At 39.0% G+C, this 23488-nt stretch overlaps 6 protein-coding genes and 4 long non-coding RNA genes across 11 annotated transcripts; 6 read left to right on the top strand and 4 right to left on the bottom strand.

Annotated features, from left to right (window-relative positions):
• The first annotated feature begins 315 nt into the window (after window positions 1–315).
• Window positions 316–2172, top strand: LOC130697810 (palmitoyltransferase ZDHHC6-like). Its single transcript, XM_057520604.2, has 9 exons — window positions 316–499; window positions 563–744; window positions 811–895; window positions 978–1061; window positions 1119–1198; window positions 1262–1402; window positions 1465–1680; window positions 1758–1948; window positions 2008–2172. The coding sequence occupies exons 1-9, from the start codon at window positions 454–456 to the stop codon at window positions 2138–2140; spliced, it is 1158 nt and encodes a 385-aa protein (XP_057376587.1). The 5' UTR covers window positions 316–453; the 3' UTR covers window positions 2141–2172.
• Window positions 2173–2412: 240 nt separating this feature from the next.
• On the top strand, window positions 2413–3748 carry LOC130697822 (translation initiation factor eIF-2B subunit alpha-like). Of its 2 annotated transcripts, XM_057520617.1 has the most exons (6): window positions 2413–2517; window positions 2578–2682; window positions 2749–2891; window positions 2954–3331; window positions 3399–3524; window positions 3589–3748. In XM_057520617.1, the coding sequence occupies exons 1-6, from the start codon at window positions 2505–2507 to the stop codon at window positions 3742–3744; spliced, it is 921 nt and encodes a 306-aa protein (XP_057376600.1). In that variant the 5' UTR covers window positions 2413–2504; the 3' UTR covers window positions 3745–3748. The 2 variants fall into 2 exon arrangements, with proteins under 2 accessions (XP_057376600.1, XP_057376601.1); XM_057520618.2 differs by lacking the exon at window positions 2413–2517 and having other exon boundaries at window positions 2569–2682; window positions 2753–2891.
• Window positions 3749–4027: 279 nt separating this feature from the next.
• LOC130697828 (uncharacterized) lies at window positions 4028–5245 on the top strand. Its single transcript, XM_057520626.2, has 2 exons — window positions 4028–4289; window positions 4349–5245. Exons 1-2 carry the CDS (start codon window positions 4085–4087, stop codon window positions 4924–4926), a joined length of 783 nt encoding a protein of 260 aa, XP_057376609.1. The 5' UTR covers window positions 4028–4084; the 3' UTR covers window positions 4927–5245.
• LOC130697806 (target of rapamycin complex 2 subunit MAPKAP1-like) lies at window positions 4998–6735 on the bottom strand. Its single transcript, XM_057520600.2, has 4 exons — window positions 6463–6735; window positions 5816–6398; window positions 5458–5756; window positions 4998–5394 (listed from the first exon to the last, which is right to left on the bottom strand). The coding sequence occupies exons 1-4, from the start codon at window positions 6533–6535 to the stop codon at window positions 5054–5056; spliced, it is 1296 nt and encodes a 431-aa protein (XP_057376583.1). The 5' UTR covers window positions 6536–6735; the 3' UTR covers window positions 4998–5053.
• A 1273-nt stretch (window positions 6736–8008) lies between these two features.
• Window positions 8009–8779, top strand: LOC132088349 (uncharacterized). The gene is made up of 3 exons (XR_009421846.1): window positions 8009–8124; window positions 8263–8419; window positions 8520–8779. It is a non-coding gene; the product is annotated as an uncharacterized LOC132088349 (long non-coding RNA).
• Window positions 8780–9300: 521 nt separating this feature from the next.
• On the top strand, window positions 9301–10197 carry LOC132088350 (uncharacterized). The gene is made up of 3 exons (XR_009421847.1): window positions 9301–9356; window positions 9429–9670; window positions 9762–10197. It is a non-coding gene; the product is annotated as an uncharacterized LOC132088350 (long non-coding RNA).
• Window positions 10198–10769: 572 nt separating this feature from the next.
• On the top strand, window positions 10770–12108 carry LOC130697813 (allatostatin-A receptor-like). The gene is made up of 4 exons (XM_057520607.2): window positions 10770–10995; window positions 11060–11428; window positions 11494–11595; window positions 11674–12108. Exons 1-4 carry the CDS (start codon window positions 10777–10779, stop codon window positions 12082–12084), a joined length of 1101 nt encoding a protein of 366 aa, XP_057376590.1. The 5' UTR covers window positions 10770–10776; the 3' UTR covers window positions 12085–12108.
• A 2246-nt stretch (window positions 12109–14354) lies between these two features.
• On the bottom strand, window positions 14355–14983 carry LOC132088348 (uncharacterized). The gene is made up of 3 exons (XR_009421845.1): window positions 14906–14983; window positions 14715–14832; window positions 14355–14646 (listed from the first exon to the last, which is right to left on the bottom strand). It is a non-coding gene; the product is annotated as an uncharacterized LOC132088348 (long non-coding RNA).
• A 2259-nt stretch (window positions 14984–17242) lies between these two features.
• Window positions 17243–19265, bottom strand: LOC130698153 (probable cysteine desulfurase). Its single transcript, XM_057520933.2, has 2 exons — window positions 17779–19265; window positions 17243–17706 (listed from the first exon to the last, which is right to left on the bottom strand). Exons 1-2 carry the CDS (start codon window positions 19219–19221, stop codon window positions 17245–17247), a joined length of 1905 nt encoding a protein of 634 aa, XP_057376916.1. The 5' UTR covers window positions 19222–19265; the 3' UTR covers window positions 17243–17244.
• Window positions 19266–19915: 650 nt separating this feature from the next.
• LOC130697850 (uncharacterized) lies at window positions 19916–20542 on the bottom strand. The gene is made up of 3 exons (XR_009003048.2): window positions 20478–20542; window positions 20245–20346; window positions 19916–20147 (listed from the first exon to the last, which is right to left on the bottom strand). It is a non-coding gene; the product is annotated as an uncharacterized LOC130697850 (long non-coding RNA).
• Window positions 20543–23488: the final 2946 nt, after the last annotated feature.

Below are 23488 nucleotides of genomic sequence, written 5' to 3'. Positions count from 1 at the left end.
AAACGGAACAAACCATCTAGCGGCGCAGCAGGAACATGTAATTTCTTTTTTATATAAATTGTCATTTTTTTATTCATACCATGAAAAATCTACTTACGTATGCATTAATTATTATTATTATTATTAATAATTTTGGAGAACGGAACATTCACGGTCAATCTTATCCTCTGGAAAAAAAAACTATATAGAACACCGAAAAAATAAAGCATAAATAAGCAACCGCCAGAAAGGTTCTAATTAGAAGTTTATGTGCTGTCTGCTTCTATGTTTATTTTGGCGGTCGCTTTTCCGGTGACAAAGCGTTATTGTTATTGTTAAGTTTAAATTTTTTATAAATTTTCATGTGTATTAAATTGAAACATTAAATGCAATTCCGTTAACGTGATTTTCGAAAAACTGTTACCACAAGATCCGGTAAAGTTTTTTTCCCCGTCAAAGTGATTTGAGTGCACCATGGGCTGGAGCAAAGTGATTCATATAGGACCACTGTTCACAATCGGTATAACATTTTCAATGAACATGGTAAAATTTTAATATTTCGTTTATTAATGTTTTCTTATAGTTGTTATTAAATCAGTTGTATGGTCAACAATTCATTGCAATTCTATGTGGTGGCCACCATATCACTCATGGCCTGGATTCACTAATGCTGCTGTTTTCCTCTTTTTGAGTGCATCAACTCTCTACAATTTTCTCTATTCACTGCATGTTGGTCCTGGATATTTACCTCTGAAATGGAAACCAGTAAATGCTTTGACTTGAGAAGCCATACATGAAAAGGTTATGCATAACATATTTTATTTTATTTAGAAAAATGAAGATGACATCCAATATCTACAGTACTGTACAGTATGTGAGGGATATAAAGCCCCAAGATCTCATCACTGTAGAAAATGTAATTATATTAAGCAAAACATATACCTGTATTTTATTGTGACTTGGTTATGCTAAAAAAAAATATGTATATTGTCCCATAGGCAATAGATGCATTATGAAACGGGACCACCACTGCATATTTATAAATAACTGCCTTGGCCATTTGAACCACACCAGTTTCATCGGTAGGACAACAATTAGATTTTTAAAATATTTTCTAAATAATAACGCTGATTCCTTAGCGTTCCTGATATCCGCTGTTATTGGATGCGCCCAAAGCATTATCATCATTTCTTGCACCATGTATCGAGCTCTTCATCCGGTTGGTTAAAGTTAAAACATAATTTTTTTTCTATAAAACGAATCATGGGTAACATTTTAATAGACCTACTACTATTACGACCATGCGGATATACGAGAAGTGCCTTTTGTAATATTGGGACTTTGGCCCTTTGTGATAAGTTTAATTTCGTTAGGATTAGCGGCCGGAGTAGTATTTGCTGTTGGCTTCCTTTTCTTTGTTCAGGTTCAAATTTGAAAACCTCATTTTGTTTTACCACATCATCAAGCATCTTGTACATTTCACAGATGAAGGTGATTTTGAGGAACCAAACAGCCATCGAAGACTGGGTCCATGAAAAAGCTGTTTATCGCCGGGAAGGAACGGATGAAGCCCCTTTTATTCACCCATATAATTTAGGCTGGCGAGAGAATCTAGTTCAAGTGATCAATTGGTCATTTCAGCCAAAAGGTGATGGAATCGAATGGAAAATACGGGAAAGTTGTCATAATTACTCATTTACGGTAAAATTCGATCTAATTACTTTTCCTTTGTCTTTTATGTAAGGTTTTTTATTTGTTTTAAAATTATATAATTATAGATAGAACAAATTGAACAGAAAAAAATAAAACGGGAACGCTGTGTAGAATATGTTGTGGAAAAAGCATATAGTGGACGGTGGTTCCCGCTTATAAGTTTCGGCATTATGGCGTGTCTCCGACCACCATGCAGCGACGAGACGAGAATCCCTCTGCGGATAGGCGATAAAGTGGCAGTAACTCGCTGGAAAAAGTATATTCTAAGGCAGTGTCCAACCAAAAAGAGCTCATTTAATGCTGCTAATCTTTTAGGTATTGGCTCTATGGCGAAATTCAAGAAAGAGGGCAGATTCAAATGAATCCCACTGAACGTCGGGTACTACGTGGGTGGTTTCCTCGCTTGTCCTGTTCTCCTTCCTATATCGAATACGAGAAAGAAGAATGAAACTGTAAGCGTTCCATTGTGTGTAAAAACAATAATAATTGAATTTTCTAAAAACATCACTTGCTTCACAGCAAAACCTTTTTAAATGTTTACGTTGTTGAAAATGGTTCGGATGGTTTCTGTTAATATACCACGTCTTGGAATAGTTTATTTTTTTTGTGAAAATCTAATTATCGAATTAGATACTACGTCTAATTTAATAATATCAAGTGAAACCTGTTTCTTTTTATGCTTAAAATAATTGGGGCCGAGCAGTGACTACCTAGTACCTACCCAACTGTTGACTTGTAGGTCAGTTTCGTCTGCTCTGATAACTGGTTGGATGTGAAGTCAAGTAAAGTTTTATAGGGAAGCAACTGAGAACATGGAAACCACAAGTAAATGAGCAGTTAAGTAAATTTTTAGAGTAAGTTCGTAACAAACTATCTTGAACACAGGAAATGTATTGGATTTTTTCCAAAATATTGTGGAAAAGGAACCTGAAGTTTCAGCAGCCGTTGCAGCAATCCGCACATTGATGCATATCCTGGAAACCTTTGGCGGTAAGTTTCATATAAGGGAACTTGATGCCCTTTAAAATCATTACTCTTAAAACAAATTATACACAGACAGAACACTCCGTGGACTGTCTGAAGAACTAAGGAAAGCTACAGAAGAAATGAAGAAAGCTGATTGCTCTATTACATCAGTCCAATCAGGCTGTGAGCTTTTTCAACGATTTATCACACTGACTGTTGCTCTTGATCAATCTGTATGTTTGTTTTTTAAAGTTTCCTTATTATGATTCATGCTTAACAAGACAATCTCATCTAGAATTTCAAAGAATGCAAGGATATTATGAAGAAACGTGGTGAAATATTTTTAAGGAAATTACAAGAAGCAAGGCCTAAAATAGCTAAACTGGGTGCTCCTTTTATCCTTGATGGACAAAAAATTCTCACGCACTCCAAGTCTAGGGTGGTTCTTCAGACGTTACGTGAGGCTGCACTGACTTCAAAAAAACGTTTCCATGTTTTCATCACTGAGTCGTATCCGGATCGAAGTGGTGTGCTGATGAGGGACGAACTGTTGAAACTTAACATTAGCTCAACCCTTGTTTTAGATTCGGCGATGGGTTATGTCATGGAATCAGTAGATTTGGTTCTTGTTGGGGCTGAAGGGGTTGTAGAAAGTGGGGGAATTATAAACAAGGTTTGTTGGCATATTTCAACCTAATAAGTGAACCCATTCTTTTTAATGTAAATTCAATCTGGAACAGGTGGGAACATATACCATGGCACTCTGTGCTAAGGAGATGCACAAGCCTTTCTACGTACTTGCTGAGAGTTTCAAATTTGTTCGTCTCTACCCGTTGAACCAACGTGATTTGCCTCAAGAATTAAAGGTACCCACTGAAATGTTTGTTGGGAACAATCAGTTTTAGCATAACTCAAATTATTTAAATCTAGTTCTCGTCAAGTACCATTAAGTCCAACTCCAATCTTCTCGACCAGCATCCCCAAGTTGACTACACACCTCCTGGATACCTAACTTTACTTTTCACAGATTTGGGAATTCTCACTCCATCAGCAGTCAGTGATGAATTAATTAAACTGTATCTCTGATAAAGACTCCCACTCAAATTTACAAGCAATTACAAGTGTAAATAAAAATTGCGTTAAAGTGATTTTTCTTCATTTTAGCTTCTGCCCAAGAACGGTTGATTCTTTGCTTAGAACCATTATGTATTAATTTTTTATTGATTTTTTAAAATTGATTTGTAATCTTCTTTGACCGCCTATCTACCGATATTCGAGTTGCCATTTAAGTAATTTTCATTTAACATTTAAATAAATATAAAGTAAAGCAGTAATCCACCAGGTGGTGCTGTTCTCGTTTCAGTAAATGTAAACCGTTGAGAATTCAAAGTTTGCTTCACCGCTGATTCTGCCCAAACCTTCAGTCATGGGAAAAGAGTATGATAAAATCCATTTTGTTGAGACTCCCATATTAAGCATTGAAGAAAATGGTGTGCGACAAGTGGAAACACAGAAAGATCGGGTGCCTGAAGAAATACCTAGAGAAAAAAATAATCACATCGATGACATCAAAAAAAGGAGATCGAGTCTTCGAAGAAGCATAAACTGTGGTTCAGGAGCATCCTTCCGAGGTAAATTCTTTGTAAGTCTGTTTATAAACTTTTATAAATGTTATTCTCATGTTTGATAGCTGCTTGTGCTGCGGTAGACCCATCATTGCCTCCCGCAGACAAGAAACGTAAAATCACCGAACTGTCTCTGAATCAAACACTTATGGAAATGAAGCTTAATGCCCTAGAAAAAGAGCAGGATGCTGTGACTGCATTTTCAGAAAGCCTTCGAAATAAGATGGAGGAAATTCTTCATCAAGTTCAAAGTTCTGCCGGAGATGAGCTACCTGCCCATAAACAAGAGACACAAGCAAGAACAGCCATAAAAAAGATGAAAGAAGAAAAAGTCTTATGGAATGATGAATTTAAGAACAGAAGAGAAGCCTACTTAGAGGCTAGAAACAAGTTAAAAGATGTTTTGAAGGGAAAACTCTACATTGAGACAGCTCGATTGAAGTCCGAAGATGTGAAGTTTCTTAATAGCTTGCCAGATTTCACTGCTATCAACAACAAAATTGTTTCATATAAAAACCGCCACTATATTGGCCTAGTGCAATTGGAGAAGAATTCTCAGCGAATACATCGCTCATTAGCAATACTAGGGCGTCAACTTGACGAGGCTCAACATGTGATAATCCCAACTTTTAAATGGACATAATCTACTCCTTTCCCTCTTTGTCTAGATATGCAGCCTGTAAAAATCTTTCCGCACACTTGTCTGCCTTTGACTTCACATTTCAAACAACATTTATTAAACAAACAATTGAAATATAAAAATTTCTCGTTTAACGGATGAGGCTGGCTTTCTTGCTCACGTATGACATGTGGTGAAGGTATTCTTGGCGGTAAAGTCCCCCCCGGATTTCTAATATGAATTTTAACTTTGCCACAATTTGTTCAATAATCTTAATGTCACACTCTATTCGCAAACGCCTCCATTTTCTCTTGTCTGTGTCGTAATACATAATAGCCACTGAGGTTGGTACTGTTTGCAAAGGAACACAGTCGACGATCACCTCCATAGGCAAACGGGTGGGTTTGAGGTTTGGTCGTGACCACAGCAAAGTCGTCACAGATCGACTCGTTGCTGGGCAAGGCTTGATTTCCACTTGATCCCACGAAATTCCTGTGTAAAATGTTATCAGGTGAGTCGTGGTTGAATATATATTTTTTAAGAGATTTAATTTACCCAAAGTAATTTCTGTTTTAGGTCGAATATTGTGTAGCAGAAACCCTTTGAAAGATTGGTAATCGGTAGATTCCAAAACGGTTCCACGATCATCTGGTTTCTCAGCAGTAGGTTGGTCCGTCGTCTTGGTAGTTTCATTCTCTTTTTTCACCTCTTTCGGAGGTTGCGTAGAACGAACCAACGCCAGTGAGGTAAATCCAAACTTTCCGACTACCTCTTTAGGTTCGAGACAAGGAAAATCGGCATCGGGACTACCGTCATCTTCTGCAATAAACAGGGCGTAGTTATCCACAGTTCCACTGAAAACGAGAAGTATATTATTTTTCTCTTATTATCCATAAGAAAAGTATTTGTCTACCTTAGCGGGGGTTCTCGTTTCTCTTGGCTATACTTGTAGCACACAAGACCGATGAGTTCAGAAACTTTGGCAGAAGCAATAACGCAAACGGTCATAGGGAAGTTGCGTTCTTCTGTAGTTTGCATACTTAAAAATATCCTTATGGTTCTAATGGGTGCTCTCAGTTGGGAATTGCCATCGAACTTCGCGTACTCTATGAACGGTGAGTCGGGATCCGAAGCGTGCTCAGCCATGAGACGAGCAAGAACAGACTTGTAATTTTGAAAAACGACCTCCTTCTTGGCAAATAATTTTGCCTTTTCCTCATCCAGAATTGTCAAATCTGGCTCTTTCCATCTAATAGTACTTATCATAGCTGCTGCCTGTTGTTCTTTCTTCATCTTTTCTAGCCTTACTACAGTGTTAAGCCTTCTTCTTCTGGTTCCGAAGTCATCATTACCATTTCCCAGAGATCGTGTGTGAATCCGTCCATCATCATCAAATTCTTCCTCTGAATCATCCAGGTTCCCAAACCATAACTTTTTGCCCTCTTCTCTGATATTCTTTGGTATATCAGCATTCTGCAATATCATTTCACACATACCTGAAAACAAACTAGCAGGTAATTACTATAATTGTAGAATATTTAAAATGACCCAAATATTCACCAGTATCATCTGAATACAAGAATGAGTTCCTTACATGGGAAAGAATCCAATATTTGTTGTCATAAAACGCCATTATACCTGCGTATCGGAATTAGCGTTCGATTCGAACATACGCGATTGGGCAAGTATATTGCAATTGGATAACGAAACATTTAAATATTGTCCATGAAACATGGGAACATCACGTATTTCTGTTAGTTCTTCACTGAAAGCGATACGTTTCACCTAATGTTATTGTTTTCTACGTTTAAGAATTTTGACATCTGGAACTTCTGCTTGGCGCCAGCGTTGCTGTGTCCTAGCATACGTAATTTTCTTTCCTACAAAATGTAGTTCCACTTGACAACCGCCAGGAGGTTACAGAACACTAGGGAATCCAGTTAATGGTTCTTTTCTTTCGTTTTTTTTTTGTTTGTCCCTGATGTCTACTTTGTGAACACGAGAATGCACACAACGAAAAGAAAAGAATTACCATTTAGACTAGTAATAATGATTCTCTGTTGCTAATGGAACGATGTTTAGAATGTGAAACTTTAAAAAGCAAGTCCTTCAAATGAACAATTAGCAAAATCAGAGAACCAGAAACAGCTGCACTAAACGGGCCATGTGGTGCTGTTGAATACGATACGGTTTTTGAGCAGTAGGACAAAACCCTGATGTCCTTTGTGCCATCTCATCATAACTAGTCGGTTAGTAATGAATTTACCACTTATAATATATAATTTTTCAATTAGTTATGGTGAATTATTGTGATGTGAGTGATTTCCACACCTTTTGCCAGAACTGGTAATTATTGCATGGCTGTTTTATTTCCGAATGTTACAATACGATTCAATTGAAACAGCGTGCGAACGTCATAAGTTATCAATGGATTGTGCGGGCTGTAAATGAGTATTGCCACATCTACTGGGAAATCCCCTTAATTGCCATCATCTAAATTGGAATATTTTACGTGGTTACTTATTTCTTCATCGACCGCTGGCGGCAGTGGTCGTTGTGGACGATTCAGTTGTGCTAGTTGTTGTAGTGGAATCAGTGGTAGTACTAGCGGTCGATGTTGTGGTGGTTGCATCTGTCGTAGTGGTTGAAGTTGATCCAGTGGTTGTTGAATCTGTCGCTGCAGAAGTCGTCCCTGCCGTAGTAGTAGTAGCTGCTGTGGTAGTTGAGGTCGACGTGGCTGCGGTAGTTGTTGAGGTAGACGTGGCTGCTGTGGTGGTCGAAGTAGTGTCGGGAGTGATTGAGCTGGTCGCAGATCCCGGACACAAGGACACTCCCGGTGGAAGACAATAAGCACCTTTCAAAGTGTAGGTGGCAGTAGACGTCGTTGAAGTGACGGTCTCCGTAGTTGTGTATACGGTCTTTGTACTAGTGTAGCAAAATAATCGTTTTGTGCCATCATAGTCCTTTAAAAGACCATTTTTTCTCAATTTTTTAAAGACAGATTACGTACCTAGTGACAAGGACGGCGGGAGTCGTTTGTGGCCGTAAAACTCCAGCGAAAATATTGGAAAGCAGCGAAGAAAATGCGTAAAAAGCGCCAAATAAGGGATCGGCTACGCGGAGCGCTGGTTGTATGGACGTCTTATCCAGCGATGATTGAATACTGTACGGAGAGGTAAACTGTTGCTGGGCAGCGAACGGTTCGACTGCGATTACATTAGGGTAAGGAGGCAATCTAGAAGGTGCCACCCTTTTTTTTTTTCCATAATATCAGATTACTTGTCAGAGAACGTCATGACGTAACAGATTGCTTGTAAAAGAGCATTATATGCTACTATACTCACTGAATGACTTTTGTAGGTTTCAATGGCTGAAACTGTTGCTGAACATCATCATGGCTGACAAACGTGGGGTCGACAAATAGTGGGAGATTCCAGTACTGTCTCTTACGACGGCACACTGTTGTGGCCAATGGCGCCTCTAATTTTGCACAATCAAATCTTTTCCTATTCATTGGGTGAATAATAGAATTTAAAAAAAAACATTTTAAACCACTAAAATCGTATTGATATTAAGGATGAGTGCATACTTAATCGTAATTGTTGTGGCATCGGTAGCCGTTATGGTAACAACGGTGGTGACGGTTGCAGCAGCCCGGAACTCGGGCACTTGTCGGACGACATGATTTGGCCAAATTTCTTCTTCGCGGATCACGACAGCAGTCTGGACTGATGAAAAGCCAACAACCAAAAGCAAAACGAATTTGAGAAGATCGACCATTTTCTCGCTATAGGACTTGGGCGCTGCGTGATAATGGCTGGAAGAGTGTCTCAGGAATGGTAACGCTATCACCGTCTTTTTATACTGCAGATCATTGCCTTGCATTCACGTGTGCTACTGACCTTCCCCAATCGAAAAAACGATGGGTGAGTTACATTACTCTGCCTCTAGCGAGAACAGGTTTTCTGATTAAAAGGATAAAGTGTCACTCATATGCAACAGACTTTTGGAACTCCTGATGAATAACAATATTTTTTAAAAACCTGTTCTTATCACAGGTAAGCAGGTGCCCTATCCACGTGTTTCTTTTTTCACTAGGACGAAATCGGGTCTTATCTCACAATGAACTTGGAGGAAGTGTGTCCTTTGATGACACTTCGGCCTATTCTTACCGATGACCCTTGAGATGGTCGAGTAGATATTGCTGCAGTTCAGGGACTCCAGTCTTATCGTTTGCCTTCCACGTGTGCTGCTTTACAAAAGCCGGATGGAATGTCACCATGACCACAGTCAACAGCACAAAAGTTGTACATTGAGAAAAGAAAACAAGTTAGTAAGGAAAAGCATTCGAAGCTTTTAGTGTATTATTTTACGTTTAAAATTTTTTTTATATTACAGATACACTTACACATCATTTAATTTGGGCTCACGTCAGTATGAGTGAATGATATAAAGTAATCGACTTTCTTGTGTATTTTTCCTCAAATATCAAACATTTTTTATGCTTATAAAATCTTTTTTTCCAGGAAACAAGGACGGTGGTGTACCGCATGGGTTTCCGTAACATTCTGTCCACATCGCGTAGAGACGATTGATGTCTAACAGTAATTCCTCATTGACTCAGCTGTGCGGACTCAACAGAAGCATTTGAGATGTTCCTGAATTTCATTAGAGGATCCATTTTTAAAGAGTATTTAGGAACCAATATGGCAGAAAGCCTTACTACTAGGAAGCATTGATGCCTCCCCAGCTGCGTCCCTTTACCGAGGTACGGTAAATATATTATACCAACAAAAGGACTTTGGATGAACTACCATATGAAAAGCGATGATTTATTTATAATAAACAATTATTTTCAGTTCGCTTCTGCGCAGCTTTCCGTCCGCTGTAAACGTCACCCTTCTTGCCTATGTAAACGCTCAGACGTGAGTGTAAATTCAGCCAATGTGCAGTTGATTTGGAAAGGAGCTTGTCACGAAGAAGGAAAAAACATTTTGGAAAATTGGAATTAATTCTCCAAATCTGCTCTTCCGGGACGACAACATTTTGCTTGTAAGTAAAATCTTGTTATAATCCGTCCCTTAGCGTAGGTATAAATTCTTTTCGGATCGATTACTTTGCATGGTAGAGCAGGCTGCTGAGTTATGGTTGGTGGTTATTTGATGACATCGGACCAATCCCTTATGGGCCGTTGATTCTCCCTTTGAAATATTTTATCGATTAACCAGTTCTACACCCATATATGTCATACCATTTCCACTATGCAGTAATTGACACCGTCTACCGTGGCGTTAGGGATTGTCGTACAAGTAAAATATTCCTTTTATTATTTTTTTTATGAAGTAGATTGTTGTCTGGTAATGAAGTTTCACCTAGCTTATACAAAACCTTAATTTCGTCCATTCTTCCTAGCGGTCGAACAAGACCATACTAACGACAAATGAAAAACTGTTTTAACTTTTGTATCAGATAGTAGCGCCAAACTCCTAACTAAGACGAACTTGGGTCTTGTGTTCCGTGTTCAAGTGTTCCCTCAGGTACCATCACTCGTAGCAATCCCTCAAAACGTGCCGTCGCTTGCGACGAACTTATTATGCAGTGAAACAAAAACTATCGAATGTCAAATGTTTAACTACCAAACTGCAATTGAAAAAGAAATCCTCTTTTAAACACACTTACATGGAGTCAGAAATCCCCGTTGCCGGAAACTCTTCAAAGATGAAAGTTAGTTTTCATAATTCAAGTGTCAATCTCCAAGCATTTTTGAATATTTTTTTTTTTTTTTCAATTATATAACAAATAACTATAACGGAAATTTTGATTTGAATATCCATAGTTTTTGCTGCATCAACAACATATCAAAAACTAAGATCCATGGAAAATTTGATGCTTCGAATCGGCGTTGGAATCGGCGATGGAATCGAATTCTCAGACAATCCGGACCTTCTAATTTCGCTGGATCTTCGATGCGGCCTGTGTAACGACTCGCGCGATGCCGCCTTGTCTCCAATTGCAAACCACAGTTCCGAAGATGATTGCAAGTCAAACTACTCTAGTCCGCATTTTACTATGCAACACATCATTTCAATAGTGGTACAGCAAACGTTCAAAATTTCATCATCAACAAGGATGCTCATATTTCTTTTTTCATCCCCAGGTTCCCATTATTTTTGGAGTGATTGCCATACTTGGTTTCATTGGAAATGCTCTTGTTGTTGTGGTGGTTGTCGCCAATCAGCAGATGCGTAGCACAACGAACCTACTCATCATCAATTTAGCACTGGCTGACCTTTTGTTTATTGTGTTTTGCGTTCCCTTTACCGCCTCCGATTACGCATTGCCATTTTGGCCCTTCGGCGAAGTTTGGTGCAAAATTGTACAATATCTGGTTATTGTGACCGCATACGCCAGCGTGTATACGCTAGTCCTGATGTCACTTGATCGTTATTTAGCTGTCGTTCATCCATTCACTTCAAAGTCTATTCGAACGAAAGCCAACACTTTTTGGGCCATTGCTGTCACCTGGGTATTCCATTCTAAAATTCTTGTTTTTGTTATGTTGATATATATTTTCTTTTTATGAATTTACAGGTAGTTATATTTGCGGCGTGTGTTCCATTACTCATGGCGCACGGGCAAGTTGTTTACGTCTTTGATGACGAACAATATTCCTTATGCCAATTTTTGCAAAAGGTAGGTCGATATTGCAATGTATATAGATACGGAACACAAAACTGCTGATATCTACAATAACAAGAAATTTGTTTATAGGAAGGATGGAGTCATCACGTGTTTCAGAGCACCTTTTTTGCAACATCTTACGCAATCCCACTGTTGCTGATTTGCGCGTTGTACATTAGCATGCTCTTACGATTATGGAGAAAGGAAGCTCCAGTAGGGCGTGCTTCGGCTGAAGTCCAACGTGGTAAGAAATTACGTGTTACCCGCATGGTATGCATAGTAGTCGGCAGTTTTGCCTTGTGTTGGTTTCCCATTCAACTGTTTCTCGTTTTGAAGAGTTTGGCCTTGTTTGAAATCACACCTTTCACTGTTATGATACAAATCAGTTCCCACATATTGGCCTATATGAGTTCGTGTGTAAATCCTTTTCTGTATGCGTTTATATCTGATAATTTTCGGAAAGCCTTCCGTAAAATTGTTTACTGCCCTAGGAAAGATTGATGTTGGAAATGTCCCTCATGAGTAATGTAATGGCGGTAGTAATACATTACGCTTCGAAAACGTTGTCGTAGTTGCCGTTGTTATAATCGACCAAGTCTTTTTTTTATTTATTTTTTGATATTTCCGTTAACGTATTTTCCGGAACTTGTTATGTGACACCTACGTATAATTTGTTTTGATATCTCTATTTTTTACAAAAGGTAAAAGAAAAATTTTTTACAACTCTTTAATAAAAAGAAAAGTATGGCAACTCTGTTTCGTTAATCAAAAAGTTGGATCGTCTTATTGTCAAGGGGTTCTTTTTGGACTTGACTCTGCTGCGATTTTGCCTCCAACACGTGAGTAACAAACTATTTCATTTTTATTAATAATATCTGAAGCTGTAAAATATGAAGAATATAAAATATATCTGAAGCGTGTAACTACATTTGTGACGTTGGAAAAGTTCTCTCAATTGTGTGAGTGCTCTACCGACTTTGGTCTTGAAAGATTTAAACAAAAGGTAGTTTATTCTTGTGTTTAGTTACACCAGGTGCAACATTTGCATTTTATTTTTGTGTTAGTCACGTTGCTTTGACCATTTTCTAGAAAACCTATGGCAATTCTTGAGAATACGTGGTTACAGCACTGGCACAGTCAATTAGAATTGCCTTCAACACTATTGTGAAATTAATGATAAAGTCTTATGTTAAACCTCGAATGGTGGTATGCAGTAGGGTATTAAATTTTTTAAACATTCCTTGTAAAGAAGGTGTACTGAATATATCTTTCCTCACACCTGACATTTAGTAGGAATTCATGTAAAGTAAAGACAACTCCATAGGATTATCAATTCCTTGATTACATAATTTTTTTTTCTTGTCATGAAATGAAATCATTCAATTTTCTGGAGTAAGGTGAACTTGAGGTATTATTGCATAACAAAATATGTTTTCAAAAGGGATGGTAGTGCTGGATGCTGACATATTCATGTCAAGTACTTGCAAAGTTCATTACTCTCCATTTCTCTAGAATATGTGGGCACGTACAAAACTTTCAATGAAAGCTTTCCAGTCCCACGTTAACTATCTTGGATTGACGTCGTATACACGTATGTCCTGGGGTCACCGTTGATGTTCACTTCATTGAGCATTGTAATTTTGTGTTTTGTTGTTCAACTTTGGCCTGCAGATCACGTAACTTCAGTCAATTTATTACTTTATTGATCTTTATAACACCTCTACTCCTTTTCTTTTTTTTTTTCTCGTATATGTCATCCATTTGATGTACACTAACAAGAACGCACCCGCTCCATTGAACACCGGGAAGCCATAACCCCAAGAATAGAAGCATGACATTATTATATCAATATCCGTGAACAGGAAGGTAAACGTTACTAGACCAATCGAATTACGTAACGAATTATGAATGGCACATCATTACGTTTCCTTTATTTTATTTTTTAGATGACTGTTAAGATGATCAAGGGCTTGCCACTCGTTTACCACGTCTCTTCAACAGTGCCTGAGATAGAAAAGCAGCTTGCCAAGGTAGGACATCAATATCTTTCATTTGAAAAGGTGAAAACTCTAGTAGCGGTAATGGAATGAAGGAAAAGGAACTTAGGGGGTTGAAGTTTGCAACCGTATCAGTTCGTGCATAGTCAAGTAAGAAGTTTATAGCTATTGGAAATCCCAGAAGCCTTAGAAATCTTTGTTTCTTGAACTGAAGAGTTATCGTCTAGAAATCGTGCGGAAAAATAGAGGGCGTTAAAGTTTTTTTCGCTTGGCAAAACATTGAGATCGTTTTGTCTACTTCCGCATTTGTTGTTGCAGGAGGAAAAACTTCTGACGGCCTTTCAATCAGCGTTCTACCATCATAGAGATTTCACACGAAAAAAAATTTGCATAACAGCGTCTAATTTGATCTGTGGTGTAGGATGTTTTCGAGAACTCTTTCGAGCTTGAACCCACGTGATCAAACGTATGGGAGAAAGCGTTTCGTCGACTATCTAATTGGAATAGGTTATCAATGTAGGCACTCTCGGGTAGACGTTACGATATCATTTGAATTCACATCATGTTTGCTTTAATTTCCACGATCAGCTCACTCATTCGTGTCGTATAATTGGAAACCTCTGCGTTCGCTCTCCACTTGCCCACTGTGAAAAGGGTAGGACGATGTATTCAAAGTTTAGCGAAATCAGCAGTGGAGTATTGCACAATGCCGTGTATTAGTTTCGTACACGGGGAATAAATAAAAAAAAAAATCAATGCGAGTTATACCGAGTTGCCGTTTGCAATATGTTCTTAGCTAAAGGCAGCGCCTATGGTTTAATGGTACCGGGATCGTCCTGACAAATAAAGGGAAGCTGATCGCAATACAGGGAAGCCCAGCGGCCGCTAGTCAATGATTCCGGCACAATTCGAACGCGAAGACATTGTTCTAAGCTATTAATGATAGGCTCGTTGTAAAACCAATTGATGAAAGTGAACGGCTTCTGAGTTGAGGACCAGGCGAAAACCTTCTGTTCGGGAATGTAAGAGCCGCATGTCCATACTCCGATCTTCTTTGCGATGTCATCTGTATTTGCTTGCGTGAATTCCAAGTCTGAAAATGTTTGCAAGTCGCTGCTTGTTAAATTCACTTACCGTTCAATACGATAGGCATCAAAACAGATGAAATATCCGCTTGTTCATCTTCCGTCTCGATGCTCAGTAAGCGCTTGTTGTTGTTTCGGCAGAAAGTATCTGCGTTTTCCCAAGAAAGCTATTTGTTTCCAAAACCAAAAATCATGTTGTTTAGAAACACAATCGGGTGTAGTTGTCATTTAACGTTTTACCTGCGTATTGACGAAGCAAGAGCACCTGTTTTTTATCAGTTCACATCTGTGGCCTGCAATGCTATTCTCACATGCTGCGTACAAAATGAAATGGTTAGTTTCCTCCTGTTCAGTTACCAGAAACTAATGCGAATTTTTACATGCTCTTCTTGTTACCCCCTGCGAGTTCTCCTGTCCGGTAAATTCACCGCCAACTGTTCACTCACTTGAGCTGCGTTCAAAACATTTCATTAGAAAATAGTACCACAAAGTAGTTGACACAAAATTTTGAATACCGTTAAATTATAAGAACACCAAAGAAGCAGGCCACTAGGTTTGATAAATTGAATGTTTGCATTTTTTTTTTGTCTTGGATGTTGATTGCTTTGACATGTAATTTGGTCTGATTGCTGTCTACATTTCAACGCTTTTATATGCCAATTGCTGATGGTGCATGCGAATAAGGTTAGGAATAAGGAACAATAAGGAATATTGTGTGAGTCGCGAATCATGGTCAACAACCTTTGCCCTTCCGTGACGTTGACTTCTATTGGGAGGGCTTAAAATTTTATGGAGAAAGGGGATGAATGACCTGAAGGATTTTTTAAACCATAGCTTATGTTAACAGCAATAAATTGTTTTATTGCTTTACCTTTCGGGGTTCAAAAACTCTTGGGGTAGGTCGTCACCCAACGTTGATTCAGCTTTAAAAAAATTTAAATGATTTCTCAAATTCGACGCGTAAACTACTGCACTTACAGGCGATTAGTAAAATATTAATTCGAAAATATAAGAGGGAAGGGGCGTTTTTTTTTACCTTATAAAGAACATCGTTTTGTATGTTGAAAGTTAACATTTGTCGCGCAGTAATAAGTGCTTCAAGGAGTAAAACAAAGTGGCCCACTCCAATTTAAAAGTTTGAAGGCAGTCATCTGTAAAGGAGACTTTTTTTATCTCGCGAGTTTGATTGTATTTTGTGATGAACTCCTCGATTTCATTAATATAAGTACAAAAGAAAATATCAACGCCTACGTGACATCTGAAACTTGCTGGCGAATTCTCTGATTTCGGGGTATGCAATTATAGGGGTGGCCATCACCTGAACTGGCCATACAGTTCAGCTTCGATTGTCTCGCCTATTTTTCATAACAAATTACTCCGTCAACGGAAATTCATCCGCTTTTGTTGCGAGTAAGCCTTTCATTCCATTCAGCATCGTAGGCAATCAAACAGGTTCGCTGAGTGAAACTATATGTCTGGCGCTTCTTGATAAGTTAAGCAACGACATCCGCGTTCGGGAATCTCTTGGCAGCGTTCATAACTTTTTGTCAAGAGACTTCCTTAATGATTCCTCAAACGACATGCTTTTTGCTCTATCTGCTTCAACCTAAAATTCTTGCGATTGATACAAAAAAAAGGTGCGCTTTTACCCGACTATCATTCATTAAACGTGTCTCAATTTTTCTTTGAAACCTTTCGCCCACATCGTTCAATCATCAGCTTCTAGCATAGTTTTATTCTATTGATGGGTTAATAGGTTGCGCATTCCCTCGTTGCATTGTAATTGCTTAGTCGTGGCCGAGATGTTAAGCTGTGTTTTCACCAAGCCTAATCGATTCGCAATCAATCGTTTTCGCGGTATGCGAAACTTGGAGAACGAGATTTGTTGCGGTAATTTGTCTTTTCTGTGTATAGTCCAGGGACCACCATTAGCTAACTGCGCAAAATAACGCGTGCTGACAGGCTTGTTGAATGTCTTATCTCTTTAACATTTGAAGTGCCGGAATTGCTATGTTTTTGCTGGGAGTGCTTAAATTGTTGAAATGGTTTTCTGCGGTATTTAAATGTCCCCTGTTATTGTCTGGGATTCGATAGTTTGTATACATTTTCATGCGTCGTAAAATTCCTTCGTTATCTATGTGGTCTCCGACACGAAATTGATAGTTAAATTGATCACACACGTTATCGGAGGGGTTGATCGTCAGGAAGGAACGAGTTTCTTTTCAGTTATTCCCTTTTTAAGTAATTTAAAAGCGCTACCGAAACTGGATTTCCGTCTCTGCAAGTTGTGTAACCCTTGTTGACTATCTAAAACTGTCAGTTGAAAACTACTCATTTCTACGTGATTTGTTTTTTTAAGTAGGTTTTAAATTATCCCATTAGCCAAACAAGAGTTTAAATTTTATTTTGGGCAGACTTAAACCCCGTTTACATCGATTAGAGTTTAAGTGCCTGATATTTCTAGTCGCATGGAAGTTCAGTAAAAATAGAATTGTTCATAAAGTTTATTTATCAAATTCATAAGGATATTCTATGGATCTACGTGGTGTCTAATTATTGGCATGTAAAGCTTTAAGGCCTTACGAAGTTCCTGGGAAACACTTGCGCCGATTGCGAAAACGCAGCATACGCTTGTTGGTTGTTACTGGAGCTAATTCGTACAAATTGTCTTCTTTTTGCAAGGTCGAGTAATGTTGCAAATGGTATTCACATTGTGCTATAATTTTAGCGTATCGACGAGGCGTGAAGGGTGGAGTCACTTTGCCATTTAAGGGTTTCTTATTATTGGCTTCATTAGGGAAAAGAAACCAACGCAACTTGTTTGCCTTAGGGTTGTTGTCGAAATGAAGTTGCTGCTCTGTTTGATTAATTACGCAGTCATCTTCCATAGCTAATCGGAAAATATCATTTCCTTTTCGAAGGTAATCTTCGTAATCGATTGGCGTTTCAGTTGCTACGTTGGATTCTTCGATGTGGCTCACTGGTTTGCGAATTACGCGGAAGTCGAATTCGGCTAAACATTTTCGATTGGCGTTTGGTAACTGAAAATCACCAATCGTTTTCAATTATATAAATGCTTTGACAAAGTTAATCAAGAATATAGTATTACTCACTAATTTTGGGTTGTGATGATGCCATTCTCCAGTATCAATATTCGTTCGGTAGTAAGGCAACATGGTCCATCCGTGTTTAGCTATTGCCACAACAGCCTTGATGATGTAATCAATTTCTGAATCAGGGGCAAAATAGGGAAGATTTAATCGCGTAAAGCCCGGCCTCAGGATATCGTAATAATGGCCATCTTCAGCGTCGACAATCATTTCTTGGAATAGGTCAGTAAGAGTTTCATTCATTCCGAGCAAATCTTGGGCGTACGGTCCGGCACAAGCGCAACCACCTCGGGCTTGAATGCCATAAATGTCGTTGAGCAACGCACAAACAAAGTTGTGATGCAAGTAATAGCCGGTGTCCAAGTGACGGACGACGAATGAGAAGACGGACAATCGCGGTGCTGTTATGCTTCCTAGGATAATCAGTTCTGGAACATTTTGCCATTTTTGAAAGGCGAGTTTATTAAGAGTCTCCTCTCTCTTCATAATCCACTCAGCAGTGACGCTTTCTTTTAATTTCATTACTAGGCCGGCCCTGATGTTTTCCACGATAGCTGGAGTACCGCCTTCTTCACGCATTTCGATATCACGCGTGTAAACGTGGCTGTTTCGGTCGACAAAGAGGACCGTCCCGCCGCCGGCTCCGTGTGGAACGTGATTCTTAAGAAGAGATTTTTTGACAACCAGGATACCAGGTGTTTGAACGCCGCCAACAAATTTGTGCATCGAAAAGTAAATGGCGTCCTTGTGAGCTACACCTGATGGATATGTCGCCGAGGTAGGATTCATAGCTATTTTGACGTAGGGAGCTGCTGTGGCATAGTCCCAGAAGGAAAGAGCTCCGTACTGGTGGAGTAATGCGGTGATTTTCATGTCTTGATAAAGCGTGCCAGTGATATTCGAAGCTACTGCGAAACATCCAATCATTTTCCGATTTTCTTTGCGGGCTATCTTTAATGAATGTTCCAGTGCGTCGGTGTCTAGCAGGCCCTTTAAGTCTTCTTGGATGCGAATAATTCTTGATGCTATTTCTCTCCAGGGTAACAGATTCGAGTGATGGTCACTTGCACCGACGAAGATAATTGGACGTTCAGCTAGATGGAGGCTACCTACTAGCTTGTGAATCGCACCTGTGCAACCACTGCCTGCAAATATTAGTGCATCATTTTCGGACGCTCCAACTGCGTGTCGTAGAATTTCTCTAGCCTCGTCCCTGAAGAGTGTCGTCTGTACCGAAGTAATGGAAGTCGTCGTGTGAGTATTACCATAGACTGGCAGAACCTCTTTCATGATGAATGATTCGATTGAGTGCAATGGCTTGCCCGACGCAGTGTAATCGCAGTAGATGACGTGCCTTTTACCGAATGGACCATCGAATTCGTGACGTTTGCCAATCAAATTTTCGTCTATGATGGTGGTCGCCAGCTTATTGCCTGAGTCTTCCATAACTGCCGGAAGCTGTTTCTATTTACAAACATGGGGTGAATCAATTTGAAGTGTTTCATATATCCTATTCGTAGTAATATTGACCGGCATGGCGTGACCACTCTTACAGTAAGTTCTCAATAATTAAGACGTAAAAAAAATACTTTTAACTTACTTTTTTTTTTCCTTTTTTCTTTTACAATTGTCCTGGGATTCGTGTCCAATTGGATTGGCGAGCTGATACGGAGTAAAATGAAAACCAAGACAAGAGACATAGCTCCTATTTATAGCAACGTGGTGTGGTGGTGCTTGGATCTACGGGGAGCAACGTTGCTCTCTGCGTTATTTTTCAACTGTCAGAAAAAAAACAGGTTGTAGCTTCAAACCTTTTTTCTTTTCTCATTTTTTTTTGTTGCTATATGGTACTTAAAATTTGCACGTATTTTTAAATCCCAGAAAACAGTCTTCCCGAGAGTTTGTTTTCTACCTAAAATTTTGCCTTTGCTAAGTAGAATATTTTCCAATAGTCTACCAGTTGATATTTGTCTTAAATAATTTTAACTAAATATTTCATATTTTTTATTTAGCATTTAAAGATGCGGATGTTAATAATGAGTATATTAATTATTTTAATTATTATGCTTTTTTTAAAATTATATTTCATTAATAATTTTACAAATTTAATATTAACAATTACAGATTAATTTCAACCAGATTAACATCTCGACGTAAGTTAACCATACGTACAAAAAAATTTTACATATCATTATAACTGATCCACAATTTGGTAGTACCAATCTCCTAAACCGACGTCTGCTAACCGGTTTGCTTCGGGCCAGTAAGGTTTTGCTGGCTGCAACGCACATGCACAGTGAAAGAACGTAGCAGATGTCGCCTCACGAAAAATCCTCAAAAAACTCTTTCAGCACTTTTCAAAGAACTCGCATCTAGAGGTATGTAACATAGGATTTTAAATTATTATTAATAACAAATAGCTATAATTGTTCAGGTTATAATAATTAAGCGTCACCGAGTGATAGTTACCGAGTTTACGGCAGCCTGACCAGCAATTGTTCAGGAAGCACTCCCGTCAGTTACATCAAAGACCGTCACGTCCCACATTTCGGTAGAATCCAAAAATGAATACTTGAAGTAACAAAAGCATGACAAAGTTTAGATTATGCAGAAAAAATAGAAAACAACAATCACACAAAGTCGACATTGACGTGTGGTTCGCAATAAGACAATCTAGAAAAAAACTGAAAGAATCTATTTACCAGACATGCGAAGCCTCCGACGACGGCATTGGATGGAATGGTAAGACAGGTGCAGTGGAAGAACCTTGTGCAACTGCGGAAGTTTCCATTTGGCTACCGCCTTAAATACTCGCAGACACGTGTCACATCTTGACTTTGCCGGAAGAAAAGTGTAGGGTAGAGACATAATTCTGAAGGTCAACAGCTGTCGAAAGAAAAAGGTTGTATTTGCATGTGGAGATCGAGAATATGTCCATTCCCCCTCATTTGACCAAATAGATGCAATGACGTAGAGTAGGTGAATAACCTTAGGCGATTGAAATACAAAAAATCAAAACCCCGTTTTGCATTTTCTCAGTAGCCCATTCACCTGCACGACATGCACTAGTGTAGATCTCTCGTTCTTAATTCTGGTGTAGTGATTCACACAGTTTCCGCACGTGGTTGTAGTTTCCGTTCACAAGCTGGATATGTTTCGCCATTTGTCGATACACCAATCACGCACTTCAAAAAGCACTGGTGTTTAGTTGCACATATCAAACCGCATTTTGTTGGGTAGTAAGATAAGTCTAGCTAGAATAGAAAACCTAGATTAAGTTAAGGATAAGTAGGTCTAAAGTTAAAATTAAAGCTACTTTAAGTAAGGTGTAAGCGTAAGCGTAGTTCATCTCAGTTCGTTACTTTTGCACAACACTATCTCTACCATTTTCTTTCACTGTTTTATGCAATTATTTACAGTAGTCGTCGCACGGAAACCATTTTTTTTACAAACAATTGCACGTTTCAACTGTTTCACACAATTTACACATGAACCGCCAATCCAAACAACCTCCTGATCATTAATTAACGATTAATAACCAATTTCTTTTTTCAGGAACTTTTTATCCAATATAACTGTAATTTGTGTACCTGATGCCTCTTAGAATTAAGACGAAACTTATTGAAGTTCAAATATTCAAAAAAAAAATGTTTTTTTTTCTCGCTTCTCTAAAATCAGGAGGGCAATCTCTGGGGTCGAAGAGGACACCGGACAACGAGGATCGCCGTCGCAGCCACTAGAATATCGCCCAGGATTCTGAGGTATATATTTAAAAATTAAATGTCTAACCATGTTTTTTTTTATTTTATGGATGTAGAAGGGCCACATCACCAACCAAGGGGACCGTTGGACAACGAGGGTCACTACCAGATTCCTAGCGTAAAATTGCAAGGTATTTAAAAATTTTAAGTGTCTCAATATGTTCTATGTATTTATCTGTGTCTAGAAGGGTTGGCAACACCACCGAGGAGGATTACTGGACGTCGGGGATCGCCGCCGAAGTCGCCAAGGGTTGCCAGGTATTTCTTTAACAATTTTAAGTGTCTAATCGATTTTTTTTTAAATGTATTTAGGGGGGGGGTTCCATACCATCAGCGAAGAGAGCCATCGGATAACGAGGTTCGCTGTTGGAGCCACCTGGATCTTCGCCCAATATTGTCAAGTATTTCATTAAAAGTTGTAAGTTTTGAACTAAGATTTTATTTTGTTTTTATGTGTTTAGGAGGGCCTCATCACCATGGAAGAGGAAGCTGGACATCGAGGTTCGCCGCTGGAGCAACGAGATTGGCGGTACGGGTATTGAAGTATTTTTTAAAAATCGTTCAAGTGTTAATCATGTTTTTTTATATGTATGTAAGAAGGCCTCACCACCACCGAAGAGGACGCTGAAGCACCGACATCGTCGCCATAGATGTTCCAGGTATATGTCTTATATGTTTAATTATCTAACCATGTTTTTCTTTTAAATTTATTTAGGAGGGTTCCATCATCGCCGAAGAGGACCATTGGACAACGAGGTTCGTCGTCGGAGGTATTAAAATTGTCGCCCAACATAACCAAGTATTAAATTGAAAGTTTTAAGTTTTACGCTATGATTTTATTTGGTTTTCATATTTTTAGGAGGGCTCCACCACCATCGAAGAGGATGTTGGACGCTGTCGGAGCCACCAGGATCGTCGCCCAAAATTGTCAAGTATTTCATTGTGAGTTTTAAGTGTTACACTGTGATCTTATTTTTTTTCTTATGTACTTAGAAGGGCCTCACCACCATCGAAGAGGATGCTGGACATCGAGGATCGTCGCTGGACCTACGAGGTCGTCACGGTGGATGTTGTAGAAATATGTTTACACGTTTAAGTATCTAATCATGTTTTTTTTTTAATGTATTTAGGATGGCCCACATCACCACCGAAGAGGGCCATAGGCCAACGAGGTTCGCCGTCAGAGCTGCCGTGGTTGTCGCCTAAAATTGTCAAGTATTTGAAAGTTTTAAATTTTACAGCATGATTCTATTTTATTTGTTTTGTATTTAGGAGGGCCCTACCACCGCCGAAGAGCTGGAGCACCGAGAGCGTCGTCACGGATATTCAGGTATATTATTTTTAAATTAAATGTCTAACCATGTTTTTTTTACGTACCCAAGAGGCCTCCACCACCATTGAAGAGGATCATTGGACATCGAGTTTCGCCGTCGGAGCTACCAGGATTGTCGCCCAAAATTGTCAAGTATTTCATTGTAAGCTTTAAGTTCTACCCTATGATTTTATTTTTGTGTATGTAGGAGGGCTCCACCACACCGAAGAGGACCACTGGACGTCGTGGATCGCCGCTGGAGCAACGAGGGTAGCCGCTCAGCCCCGAGATTCACGTCCATAAGGACTATGGCAACAAAGATGGTACGGTTGAGTATTGCCTAATTGGCGTTGACTTACTTAATTTCGTATTTTGATTTGCGTGATTAAAAGATGTTTCCCTCGTTCCTTTTTTATTCCCATTCTATTCCCTCAAGCATTATTGCTTATGGTTTCACCTTTCACTGAAGATGCAAATTCACTGCTCCTGCACCCCACGTTTCATTCACGGTTTGTTTGCTTTTTTGCACCGGTCGGCACGGAAGATCTTTGTGCAATTGAAGGTCAACAGCTGTCGAAGGAAAAGGTTTTTATTTGCATGTGGAGACCAAGAATATGTCCATTCCCCGTCATTTAACCTA

This window comes from Daphnia carinata, chromosome 9, assembly GCF_022539665.2.
Source record: "Daphnia carinata strain CSIRO-1 chromosome 9, CSIRO_AGI_Dcar_HiC_V3, whole genome shotgun sequence".
Lineage (NCBI taxonomy): Eukaryota > Metazoa > Arthropoda > Branchiopoda > Diplostraca > Daphniidae > Daphnia > Daphnia carinata.
Note: the sequence above shows the minus strand (reverse complement) of the source record. Positions and strands in the feature narration are given on the sequence as shown.

Coding starts and splice junctions, on each gene's coding strand:
- LOC130697810 (XM_057520604.2), top strand. CDS start 454: ATGGGCTGGAGCAAAGTGATTCATATAGGACCACTGTTCACAATCG. Junction 1,062..1,118: donor GAACCACACCAGTTTCATCG/GTAGGACAACAA, acceptor CTGATTCCTTAG/CGTTCCTGATATCCGCTGTT. Junction 1,949..2,007: donor GCAGTAACTCGCTGGAAAAA/GTATATTCTAAG, acceptor CTAATCTTTTAG/GTATTGGCTCTATGGCGAAA.
- LOC130697822 (XM_057520617.1), top strand. Junction 2,683..2,748: donor TATCCTGGAAACCTTTGGCG/GTAAGTTTCATA, acceptor AATTATACACAG/ACAGAACACTCCGTGGACTG. Junction 2,892..2,953: donor CTGTTGCTCTTGATCAATCT/GTATGTTTGTTT, acceptor AATCTCATCTAG/AATTTCAAAGAATGCAAGGA.
- LOC130697828 (XM_057520626.2), top strand. CDS start 4,085: ATGGGAAAAGAGTATGATAAAATCCATTTTGTTGAGACTCCCATATTA. Junction 4,290..4,348: donor TTCAGGAGCATCCTTCCGAG/GTAAATTCTTTG, acceptor CATGTTTGATAG/CTGCTTGTGCTGCGGTAGAC.
- LOC130697806 (XM_057520600.2), bottom strand. CDS start 6,535: ATGGCGTTTTATGACAACAAATATTGGATTCTTTCCCATGTAAGGAAC. Junction 5,757..5,815: donor AAACGAGAACCCCCGCTAAG/GTAGACAAATAC, acceptor TCTCGTTTTCAG/TGGAACTGTGGATAACTACG. Junction 5,395..5,457: donor TAAAACAGAAATTACTTTGG/GTAAATTAAATC, acceptor CATTTTACACAG/GAATTTCGTGGGATCAAGTG.
- LOC130697813 (XM_057520607.2), top strand. CDS start 10,777: ATGGAAAATTTGATGCTTCGAATCGGCGTTGGAATCGGCGATGGAATC. Junction 11,429..11,493: donor GGGCCATTGCTGTCACCTGG/GTATTCCATTCT, acceptor ATGAATTTACAG/GTAGTTATATTTGCGGCGTG. Junction 11,596..11,673: donor TATGCCAATTTTTGCAAAAG/GTAGGTCGATAT, acceptor ATTTGTTTATAG/GAAGGATGGAGTCATCACGT.
- LOC130698153 (XM_057520933.2), bottom strand. CDS start 19,221: ATGGAAGACTCAGGCAATAAGCTGGCGACCACCATCATAGACGAAAAT. Junction 17,707..17,778: donor ATCATCACAACCCAAAATTA/GTGAGTAATACT, acceptor GGTGATTTTCAG/TTACCAAACGCCAATCGAAA.